This window comes from Trichechus manatus, unplaced genomic scaffold (genome assembly GCF_000243295.1).
Source record: "Trichechus manatus latirostris isolate Lorelei unplaced genomic scaffold, TriManLat1.0 scaffold00002, whole genome shotgun sequence".
Lineage (NCBI taxonomy): Eukaryota > Metazoa > Chordata > Mammalia > Sirenia > Trichechidae > Trichechus > Trichechus manatus.
In genome coordinates, this window is record NW_004443938.1 from 37,151,140 (window position 1) to 37,163,539 (window position 12,400).

At 34.0% G+C, this 12,400-nt stretch overlaps 1 protein-coding gene across 7 annotated transcripts in view; it reads left to right on the top strand.

Annotated features, from left to right (window-relative positions):
• BCLAF1 (BCL2 associated transcription factor 1) overlaps positions 1 to 12,400 on the top strand; it is a 32,232-nt gene that overhangs the window by 11,017 nt on the left and 8,815 nt on the right. For 2 of the 7 annotated variants that reach the window (XM_023729874.1, XM_023729877.1), the window contains exons 3-10: positions 769 to 882; positions 1,645 to 2,553; positions 3,631 to 4,296; positions 4,433 to 4,602; positions 6,985 to 7,090; positions 8,129 to 8,213; positions 10,572 to 10,747; positions 11,866 to 12,046. In XM_023729874.1, coding sequence (XP_023585642.1) covers positions 779 to 882; positions 1,645 to 2,553; positions 3,631 to 4,296; positions 4,433 to 4,602; positions 6,985 to 7,090; positions 8,129 to 8,213; positions 10,572 to 10,747; positions 11,866 to 12,046 — 2,397 coding nt within the window. In that variant the 5' untranslated portion in view covers positions 769 to 778. Of the gene's footprint in view, positions 1 to 768; positions 883 to 1,644; positions 2,554 to 3,630; positions 4,297 to 4,432; positions 4,603 to 6,984; positions 7,091 to 8,128; positions 8,214 to 10,571; positions 10,748 to 10,880; positions 11,056 to 11,865; positions 12,047 to 12,400 lie in introns of those variants that run through there. The other 5 variants (XM_023729875.1, XM_023729880.1, XR_002823802.1 and 2 more) reach the window with 4 other exon arrangements.

Genomic DNA, 12,400 nt, shown 5'->3' on the forward strand with positions numbered 1-12,400 from the left:
GTAGTTCTAACATCTCTCTTGCAGTAATCTTCTCAATTTCTTTTATCTTTTATTCCTCTTATCTTACCAGAAAGACACAGGGTGAGCTAGGCATTGTCACATGAGTCCATTTTTTTATTCTACTGTCATGACTACTGAGAGCAGAGCCATGTTCCTGTATAAGAGAGCATTGAGCTCCAGCTGTTTAGAGACTTAGTGGCCTTTATTCTACTAGGAGACTATTTGGCACCACTCCAGGCTGTATTGTATATGTGGTATAGTCAATTTAGTCCCATTTCAAGGCGATAAAGCACTTATGATGACAGTCTGGTAGGTTTATTTTTCTTTAGTATTATGCCATTGTATTTTCTCTCTTTCAAGTTCTTTATCTGTAATACTCTGATATTGTTTGTCTGTTTTACAGGAGAGGTAGGTATTTGTATTGGGCATGGAATAGCATCTAACATGCTGCAGTCTGGTATCGCTCTTTCTGGCTTCTGCAGCTACTGCCTTTTTGGATTGAGGCACATAGGTGGGGCAGTGCGTAGAAATCTTCTGTTGTGCTGTGTTTTCAATATACACTATTTGTCACGCAGGTGAAAATACAGTTTTAGTTAGGTATAATTGTCTTCTAAATACTTATTTGGAAGTAATGAGAATGATGAACAATCTCTTTTGAGAAAGTTAGTGTTTTTAAAATTTAATTTGTATTTGAAAATAAGTTAGATAATGTGAAACTTTTTCAATCCTATTGCGATTTTAACCTTTTTTGCTGTTTCATTTGACTAGGAGAAAAGAAATGGGTCGCTCCAATTCTAGATCACATTCTTCAAGATCAAAGTCTAGATCACAGTCTACTTCTCGATCACGATCAAGATCACACTCTAGAAAGAAGAGATACAGGTGAATGAATGTGCTTTTAATTCTTTTAATAATGATAATCATACCGGTTAATACTAACTGTATGCCTGCTATATTCAGACACAGTGGCAACCCCATTAGTATTTTATTCTCAAAGCACCCTGTGGTATGGATCTGTTGTTATCCTTATTTTAGAGTTAGAGAAATTGAGAATTGCCCAAGTGGTAAGCTAGTAAATGGCAGAGCGTGGATTTGAATCCGGTTAGTCTGACTCCAGGTCTCAGATTCGCACTATACTGTGCTAATACATGGTGAATCTTTTTTGCATTTATCCATAAGATTAAGAGACGAATTGTATGACATGCCAATTATTTGGCAGCAGTAAACAATACCTGTGTATTTTTTCATTCTTTTTTTTTTACTCTGGGGTCTCAATTTTGTTTTTTGTTTCTTTGTTTTAAGATGACTAACTCAGGTTGTTATTCTTCAAATACTAATAAGTGCATATTTAACATAGTGCCTGCGTAGATGTAGTATAATTTGATAATATATCCTATTAGATATTTTGAATTTTTTCTCTTATTTTTTTGTGCCTTCATTTCTAAGGCCTTTACTGTCCAATATTTACTTTTGAAGTAAGCTTTTTTTCATTGGAAATGATAACTTTCTTTCATGTGAATGAGGATTTTGTTAATGTACACTTTTAGCTTTGACAGTTTATTTACATGTTATACTCAACTAGAAGCATTTAGAATGGTAGAGTGAAGTTTATTTTTCTTGCATTGATATTTATTTCATTTTTAGTTCTAGGTCCCGTTCCAGAACATATTCAAGATCTCGTAGTAGAGATCGTATTTATTCTAGAGATTATCGTCGAGATTACAGAAATAATAGAGGAATGAGAAGACCTTATGGGTACAGAGGAAGGGGTAGAGGGTATTATCAAGGAGGTGGAGGTAGATATCATCGAGGTGGCTATAGACCTGTCTGGAATAGAAGACACTCTAGGAGTCCTAGACGAGGTCGGTCACGTTCTAGAAGTCCAAAAAGAAGATCTGTTTCTTCTCAGAGATCCCGAAGCAGATCTCGCCGGTCATATAGATCCTCTAGGTCTCCAAGATCTTCCTCTTCTCGTTCTTCATCCCCGTATAGCAAATCACCTGTCTCTAAAAGACGAGGGTCTCAGGAAAAACAAACCAAAAAAGCTGAAGGGGAACCCCAAGAAGAGAGTCCTTTGAAAAGTAAATCACAGGAAGAACCGAAAGATACATTTGAGCATGACCCATCTGAATCTATTGATGAATTTAATAAGTCAGCCACATCTGGTGATATTTGGCCTGGCCTTTCAGCTTATGACAATAGTCCCAGATCACCCCATAGTCCTTCACCTATTGCTACACCACCTAGTCAGAGTTCATCTTGCTCTGATGCCCCCATGCTCAGTACGGTCCACTCTGCAAAAAACACCCCCTCTCAGCATTCACATTCCATTCAGCATAGTCCTGAAAGATCTGGGTCTGGTTCTGTTGGAAATGGGTCTAGCAGATACAGTCCTTCTCAGAATAGTCCAATTCATCACATCCCTTCACGAAGAAGTCCTGCAAAGACAATCACACCGCAGAATGCGCCAAGAGATGAGGCTAGGGGACGTTCCTCGTTTTATCCTGATGGTGGAGATCAGGAAACAGCAAAGACTGGAAAGTTCTTAAAAAGGTAAGAACTAAACTAGGAAGTTTAGACTATAATAATATTTTGTTCTTTGAATTCCATTTTAATAAGACTGTACATTTCGTTGTGATAGGCATTTAGTTAGTGGTTTTTGCTCATGACTCCCTTTTTTATAGAATAATTCCAGATTTTTTTTTTAAAGTGTTAGAGCATTGAAAGCTTGTTTTCTCATCACCTCTAGAATGTGACCTACGTAAATTATGCATTTACATTACACATTCTTATTTGTGTGGTATTGCAAATAGTCCAGATGTCAGTTTTTGATAAATTCTCCCTGACTATAGAAAAGACGTTATTTCTCACCTGACTCTAATTTTAAACAGATATTTTAAGTTCTGATTTCAAGTGTTGATTAGAGTCGCTGAAAAACTTAATGATAATTTGTTGTTAATGTAGTGTGATTAACTTAGAAGTGAGGAAACAGAGCAAGCTTGCTATTGATATAATACTGTACAACCTAGAATTTTCTTATCATTGAACTAATACTTAGTTTTTACTTAATATTATCACTGTTTTCTAGAACAAAAGATTATGAACTATTTTGTGATTCAGATAAAGCATATTAAATACCTAATATTCATTGGATTGAAGTTCTCTTTTGCGAACTCTTGTGTATATTACTAAATAAGCAATGAAATAGTCTGAAATTTTGAGCAAATTATAAGAAAAATTCTAATAATATATATTTTCTATTACTGGTTCTTAGCCTCAGAAATTAAACTTAGGCTGTGTTGTAGGTTGTAGAGCCCCTGTAGAAATTTGGATTTGTTAGTGCAGAATTGTGGTCTGTGACTAAAAACAGAAGTTCTTGAGGATGGCTTTACTTTTTAAATTTTAGGAGGCCTAATACATAAATTTACTTTTAAAGTCAGTACGAAGTGCCACCTGTGCGCTTTTAGTGATTTTTAAAAGTATGATCTGAAAAAGCATTTTTCAGTAGGATTTTTTTTTTTTTTTATTATTACTGGTCCTGGAATGTTGGACAGCAAATTTAAGTATGCAGATCATCTACAATGAATGCAATCCAGAGTTACCATCCTCTTCTTTGCTTATTATTCACAGGTTCACAGATGAAGAGTCTAGAGTATTCCTGCTTGATAGGGGTAATACCAGGGATAAAGAGGCTCCAAAGGAGAAAGGATCAGAAAAAGGGAGGGCAGAGGGAGAATGGGAAGATCAGGAAGCTCTAGATTACTTCAGTGATAAAGACTCTGGAAAACAAAAATTTAATGACTCAGAAGGGGATGACACAGAGGAGACAGAGGATTATAGACAGTTCAGGAAGTCAGTCCTTGCAGATCAGGGTAAAAATTTTGCTACTACATCTCACCGGAATGCTGAGGAGGAAGGACCCAAGTACAAGTCTAAAGTTTCACTGAAAGGCAATAGAGAAAGTGATGGATTTAGAGAAGAAAAAAATTATAAACTTAAAGAGACTGGATACGTAGTGGAAAGGCCTAGCACTACAAAAGATAAGCACAAGGAAGACGACAAAAATTCTGAGAGAATAACAGTAAAGAAAGAAACTCAGTCACCTGAGCAGGTAAAGTCTGAAAAGCTCAAAGACCTCTTTGATTACAGTCCCCCTCTACACAAGAATCTGGATGCACGAGAAAAGTCTACCTTCAGAGAGGAGAGCCCACTTAGGATCAAAATGATAGCCAGCGATTCTCATCGTCCTGAAGTCAAACTCAAAATGGCACCTGTTCCTCTTGATGATTCTAACAGGTAATTCCACATTGATATTCAGTAAATAATTTGTGGGTGGTTAGTTAATATCCTAGTTATTTTATTTTTTGAATATACTTAACCATTTTCATATTCAAACCAATGGTATATTTTGTTTGTTATTGATACGCTCCAGGCCTGCTTCCTTGACTAAAGACAGGCTACTTGCTAGTACACTTGTCCATTCTGTCAAGAAAGAGCAAGAATTCCGATCCATCTTTGACCACATAAAGTTGCCACAGGCCAGCAAAAGCACTTCAGAGTCGTTTATTCAACACATTGTGTCTTTGGTTCATCATGTTAAAGGTATGTTTACTATGGTCAATTAAATTTCTCCTGAAAATTAAAGACAAAAATAGTAGTTGTGTTAATAATGTACCCCAGACGTAGCAGGTATATAAGCAAGACCAGTAAAAGTTTGAAAAGATACAATTCCATGAAAGAGTTACCAGTCATGACTTAGCATTGAGATGCGTGAAGATATTTAATAAAAGGTGGATGAAATGCTAACTAGGGTTAAAACATTCCCTAAAAATCTACATCATAATAAAACGTGATGTAGATTTGTTTAATGCTAAAAGTCTTTTTGAAGTATGTCATTATTAGCTGTGCCTGATTTATTTCAAGTACAGAACGCTTGTAGATTGTTTTTTATTGCGTGCCAGTGACTTATGACGGTGTACCCTTGGCATAGATTTAAAATAAAATGAGCTAGTTTGTTACTGAATATTATATACTAAGAATTTATTTTCAACTTTTAAAGAAACCCGAAACTAATGGAAAAACAGTGTTAATCTTGCAGCTTGTTTTTGTGCTGCTTGATTTGTTATAATACTTACCTTTTTTTTTTTTTTAACGATGATAAATAAGCCAGAAAAAAACTTGTCAGTAGTTTTAAAGGGTGGGGAAGGTTTAAGAAATTAATAAGTATATTATATAGTGATGAAATGACCAGTGACTGATAAGGCTATGATTTAACTTTCAATTGTGGTTATTGATGACATTTCCTCAGATCCTGAAGATAATAAGGATGTTCATTTGAACTATAGTAATTATTTTCTGTTTTCACCAATGTGTAATTCTAGTTTCAGAGTTAAACTAATAATTTTCAAAGATTTTTAAGGCATGACATTTTGGGCAATTAGGTCAAATTTTTTGTTTTTGTTTGCTTTTGTGTTTAAAAGACAGTATACTATGAAATAGGTTCTTTTCCAGGAATCTCCGTGGCTGTTGGTCTTAGAAACCATGTTTTTTTTTTAAAGTTTCTCTTTTGACATAAAATAATTCTTTATAATAGCTGAAAGATGTCACTAGCAATTCTTTATGCACTTGATATTTCCAGTACAGTGAGTAGATAATGGATTTCTTTTTGACTCTAATTAAACGTGGTAACGTAAGAGAATTTTGTTATTTGACTAGTAACTAGGTTTGAGAACCTGTTTGTGACCATATTACTGTGGTACATGAAATAGAAACATTAACATTTTTTCTTTTTTCCCCTTTTTTGACCTGTTTCCACATTTTAACAATTTATTGCTGAATTTTGAGATCACATTTTGATAAAGTTTTTCCTTTTTCTTTTTTCCTTTTTTAAAAGAACTGTAGTTATGTTTCATTATTGGTATTGTGCAACCGATCTGAACAGCTCTTACTTTATATAGAGCTGAAAATGCCCAGTGATGTTTTCTTTTTCATTGTAACTAGGTCCTGGAATATGTTTTGAAATGGCAAAATCCATGTTTCAAAGTAAAATAGCTGTTGAAAGATACAGGCAAAGTTGAATCTTCTGTCTTCCTGGCAAAAATGGCATAAAAACTGAGTTGCTAGCTCAAATTCCTGGGTTTCATGGAATTATGATTGAGGCACTACCCTTGTAGTGGCCATTTCAAGTTTTAATGATTGGTTATGAGACATGTGCTGGATATTGGGCGGTAAGTTTTACACGGATGTATGTTGACCTGTTAAGCAGATAGCTTGCTTCATAATGTAACATTTCATAGTTCACGACTTTATATGTCTCTGTATTTTACATTTACAGCATATCTTCTTAAACTGGTTTAAAAACTAATCAGTATTGATTATTACTAATTTTAAAATTGCTTAAAGAAAGGCAAGACAACGATATCAAATGTGCTGTCAGGTTTGCCAAGAGGCCAGATCTTTTGGAATAATTATGAATGTTAATTGATTTTAAAGTAATATTTTTCCATTTGAAATGGTACTATTCATTTTTTTTCTTAAATCCATTTTCTGTTGATATCAACATAGTTCTTAAAGATTTATAGTTATGTCAGTATATTTTGTTTTCTGCAAATGATTATTTGAAGTAACTTCATTGGTTCATGTTAGCAAGGCATAAGGACATCCATGTATTATTGTTCCTTTTTGTTTTGATTGAGAAAGTGTAGTGCGTTAGTGAAATGGAATACAGACTCTTCGTTTAATCTGTTGTGCTTGGATTATATGTGGTCTTGACGGGCCTGTGAGGAACTTTGCAGTGGTGCTCTGTTAGTATTACTACCCGTTGAAGTACAAGAAGTTGAAAAGGGTAGGATTTCTTTGTAACACTGGATTCTCTTCTACTAGGTTTCTTGAGTGTTTTTATTTTCACTGGCTACATGCCCTTCTGTCACAATCTCTTTCAAAGTAAAAATAACTAATCGGTTAGTATTTCTCCCAAATCAACAGAGCAGTACTTCAAATCAGCTGCCATGACCCTAAACGAGAGGTTCACTTCGTATCAGAAAGCCACTGAAGAACATAGTACCCGGCAAAAGAGCCCTGAGATACACAGGTATGTGTACTATATAAAAATGTTTTAATAGGAAGACTCTGTTTAAGCAAGATTACGTTGGAAGTAAGCTGTCAATTCATGCTAAGAGTGAACTTCGGTTTTATTCCTGATTTATACCTTGAATAGATATTTCTGACTTGAAAATTTTGTACTTTACTGTTTCTTCTTAATTTTCAGGTAACTTGGTTTAAACTGGTTATTAGAACTTCAAATATTGACTCTTGTCATTCCACAGTATGGAATTAAAGTTATTTTATTTTGGGTTGCGGGGGCATGAGGGGTAGATGCCTAGAGTTAGGCTTGAATTTGCTTCCAGAAGATTTGTTTGTAAAATAAAAATGTTTAGTGAGAGGAACATAAATGTTAAAGTCAGACAATTATATTCAAATCCTGGCTTTGTCATTCATTGCCATGTGATGACCAAGTTATTTAATCTCTGAATATCTGCTTTTCCATCTACAAAGTTAGAATAATAATGCCCACCTTGCAGGGTGGTTGTGACACCTAGTAATATTGTTTATAAAGTATCTAACTCAGTGCTCACTACGTAATAGGTGCGATTTTGGTGATGACTGTTGAAGAGGCACTGGAAAGTTGCACCTGATAAACAGGAAAGTGCATTGAATATGTAAAAATACTGAAGATTACTTAAGAGCAAATAATCCAGTGCATAAGTGCTTATTGAGGATATTGATGTATTATAATTGCATGATGATTGACACTTAAGATGATAATCAAAACATGAACATATTTTTGCATTTTAGACTATTAAAATAAGTTTTGATGTTTTCAAAGAACACGGTTTCATTTGTAGATGTAAATAAATTATCTGGTTGAAACACTTTAATTTATTCTTAGTGTATTTTGTTTTTCTCAATTGATTATCAGGAATTAGGTTAATAATCTTACTATGCTAGATTAGTCTATTGAGAGAGAAATTAACTGCCTAGTATCTCTTTAACAAAAATAGTTAATACTGAAGATTTTTTGGAACCATCAGGTTAATGTGACCACAGATACACTTTATTTTACATTAAGGAGAATTGACATCTCTCCAAGTGCCCTGAGGAAGCACACCCGTTTAGCAGGAGAAGAGAGAGTTTTTAAAGAAGAAAATCAAAAGGTATGTTTTTGAATACACTTTTTTCTCCATGTTAAGTTCTTAGTTAATGATACTGTACTGAATATAGTTTGACTGTTCAAACTCTCCACAGATACCTTCTGTTTTTAACGTATGTATGTGTATCAGTGTATAGTCAGAATTCCTTCCTAGAAGAAACTAACACTTGACTAATTATCTAAGTTAAGCCAAGAGTACTTTTTGAAAATGCTAGAGAAAGGAAGAAATGAGTCCTAAGGAGAGGGTAAAGAATCAATTGGTAGATAAAGGTAAATGATAAAAGCAAGGATAGAAATTATATTGGGGTTTCTATAAAGTTTCGAGGTGAAATGGGACAAGCCAGAGTAAATATTCGTTGATTGATGTGTGCCTAAATTAGTATGTCTAGGTTTTTCACAGAGAACAAGAAGTAATCTCCATGGTACCAGGCATTTTTTGCTTTGACTGAGAAAGAAGCATTTTAAGAACTAATTTACAAATGAACATTTGGAACAAAACCTTTTTGTCTCTTTTGGAATATATGTGGATTGGGGGAAGAAGCCTATGAAAGACTGGGAGAAGGGGGCTCAGTGAGAATGGAATTCAGTGGTGTGAAGGGGTGTGTGATATATACTCTCTTAATTTTAAATAGAGATTTTCTTGGTGGACTAGTCTATGACAGGTCATGGAGTCCAGTAGTAGATTTTGTAGGGAAAGGTAGAAAGGGAGCAACATTAAAAAAGATTAGAGGACTTGGAAGGACTGCTTGGTTCCTGTTCCAGCTGTCACTAAGTACTCTATTTGATATTGGGAAAACAGCATTTTGGATCTTGGTTTTCTAATCAGAAAAATGAGAATAAAAACATCTGTTTTGCAGAGGTGTTAAGTAATTTGACTGTTACGTAAAACACTTGCCATTTTTATCACTGAAAGCTAATATTAACAGTAGTAGTGTACAAGTTTAATAGGGCATACTATTAACTTATTAGACATGGAAGCTTACGAAGAAACTAGTTTCTTTGCATGGACATATTGATCTTGGAGAAACATTCTGAGAATTGAATACTTTTTTTTGGCTTTTACTTTAAATACTTTGGGTTGAATGATAATTAATTTTGTTTTCCCAACAATTCAGTCTGTCCTTGTGCTCTGACACTGAGTTTATTGCTCCTCTCGTTATTCAGACCAGATTTTGATCTGGAGGAGAGAGGATAGTGGTAACTGATAGATGGACAAGAGGATATGACTTTGCTTTTTATACTTGATCTTTCTGTCTGAACGAATAACATGTTAATATGTAATTAATGTATTTATAATTTGTCGTTTACAAAGCACTTTCACTTATACTATCTTGTTATTAGTGGGCTTGTAATACTTGGTGAATAGGAAGTTTTTTGTTCTTGATTAGATTTTTTTCTTGGTTATTCTGGGAGCAAATAGATGAGTAGTTGATATTGTTTGAATATATATACTTTCAGTTTTATGGGTGCTTATGAATATTACAGCTACACTTCCCAGAGTAAATGCTTCTTATTGTTGAATAGTAGCAAGGATGTCCACGTTGCTTAGCATCTTACTGATGTATAATTTCTCTTCATTCCTAGATGCCTCTTTCCATCTTCCTAAATTATATAGTATTTGAAAAAGCAATGGAACAAGAAGGAGGTGAATTGTGACCCAGTTAAACTAATGTCCGTTGCAATACCTGACTTGAGAAAGGGCAGTATATGGCCCAAGATACTGAGTACAGGATTGGGAATAATATCTTTCTGGCTTTGTTTCTACCCCTGTTCAACCTCAATTGGTTTCATTAATTATATTCCACTTGCATGTTACGGAAATCATAGAATACTTAACTTTTGAAGTCTCTTTTATTGGGTTGGTCAACTTAATTTGGAAAGAGATCAATGATAATGAGGCTTAAGTAATGAGAACCATTATTTTAGGGCCCTTTAACTTTATAGGTAGAAAGGCTACATCTGAACTGCAGACTATAACCTTTATCATTGTCCAGCTATTTAAAATTTAAAAAAGGAAGCCGTTTGGAAGGAGGAGGGATTATGATTAACGAAGATATGTTGACTTGAAACTTGTATTGTTTTTCTGTAAAAAATTTATTGTGGATTATTTTGAATAAAAATCTATAAAATTCTCAATGTAATTAGCCTATAACAATTTTCCCAGTCTTACTACACTTGTATACACAGATGTTTAGTAAAAACACATCAAGTACATTTTTTAATAAAAACTATAGAAATAGTATATCGTGATCCATTCTTTCCTGATACTAAAATACCAGTTTAGAAACTGGCATAAAATTTGACTATATATATATTTTCTATTTCTCCCCTAAAATCTGTATTTTACATCTGTCTTTTATAGGGAGATAAAAAACTAAGGTGTGATTCTGCTGATCTTCGGCATGACATTGATCGTCGTAGAAAAGAAAGAAGTAAAGAACGAGGGGATTCCAAGGGCTCCAGGGAATCCAGTGGATCAAGAAAGCAGGAGAAAACTCCAAAAGATTACAAGGAATACAAATCTTACAAAGATGACAGGTAATTGTTAAAACTGTCTGAGTTAGGTTTTAGCTTCTAATTAGCCTTTAATAATTGTCAGCTTAATTGCTTTCAATTTTGACTGTGTAATCGAATGTTTAAATTTAAACAATTAAAATTATTTGTTTTACAGCAAAAATGTATTTGTCTTTTACACGGCTAATGGTGGATGAGGACAAAAACTTTGGAATAGCAAGCTAACACTGAAAAAAAAAATGACAAATTAATGTGTCCTATTATCCAGGCTACATCAGGAGGTTGGACTTCAATGCAGTGCATTTCTAGAAACAGTTTGTGTAAGAACTTTGGTTCGTTATGCTTGATTCCGCACTTTTTCAACTCATAACACCCAGAGTACAAGAATTTTAAACATATCTAGTGGTTTAACATGGGACAGATGGGGGGAGGAAGGATTAGTTTTATCAAATAGCAATGTGTACTAGTCTTTCAAAGTAATGTTTCCATGGATACTGTTAGCAGTGGTAAGAGTTACTGCAGGTATGACCTTTTCGGGTGTTATATTAGAATCTTGTAAATTTTGATCATCATAGAGCCAAATAATAGGAATATGAAGTATTATTATAGATAATTGCTCTTCTTGCTATTCATTAGGTAAATGGTGGATTTTACTTGTTGTTTATTTATGACTGGTATTTATAACATAATATGCTTTTTATTTCTATAACGGTGTTATGGCCAGACCATACCAGCTGTTCTCACCCAGGGTGTACAAACTGCAGTCATTTTGAACTTGGCCTTGAGAACATTCTTATTTTCCTGTGCTTCTTCCCCTTTCCTTAAAATAACGAAAAATTAAATAAAAAGGTAGCTTAAAAATATTGAAGAACTGAACCTTATTCTTACAGTTTTACAGGCTGCTGGTTTCTAACTGGCAGGCCATAGCATGTATTTCAGTAGTGATGCAAAACAAATATTGAAGAATGGAAACAGACTGTGTCAAAGTTTTTTAACACCCAGTTATTTTACTTAACGAAATAATTTTATAATAGGGGATAGTTTTTTTTACTTGAAAAATATCCCTTTTGTTATAAGATTCAACAGGGTCTTTATGTTTTTGAAAATATCACATTTTTTTATTTTCTTTATTTATTTTGCAGTAAACATAAAAGTAGAGAGCAAGATCATTCTCGATCTTCATCCTCTTCAGCATCACCTTCTTCTCCCAGTTCTCGAGAAGAAAAGGAGAGTAAGAAAGAAAGAGAAGAAGAATTTAAAACTCACCATGAGCTGAAAGAATACTCAGGCTTTGCAGGAGTTAGCCGACCGAGAGGAACCTTTGTAAGTACTGAAATCATCTTTGGTCACTTGACAAAACTTTACCTTATGCTGTTGTACACAAGGAAAGTTGAATATTGATTTAGAGTTTTGTTATATGAGTCATTACTCTTAAAGTCAGTATTAATCTTGAAAAACGAAATGGTATTTGACGTATCATCTTCATTAATAAATGCCATTTTTAGATCTGGAGTCATCTGTATAAACCAGATACTTTTCTTGACTTTGGGATTAACGATTGTACGTTATTCTTAAGAGCCTTCACTTTGAATAGTCAAGGAAAGATGTTTTCAATGGACTGAAATCGATTTCTTTAATCACTTAGTTTTTGAAAAGATCTTAAAAAGAAAATCTGTG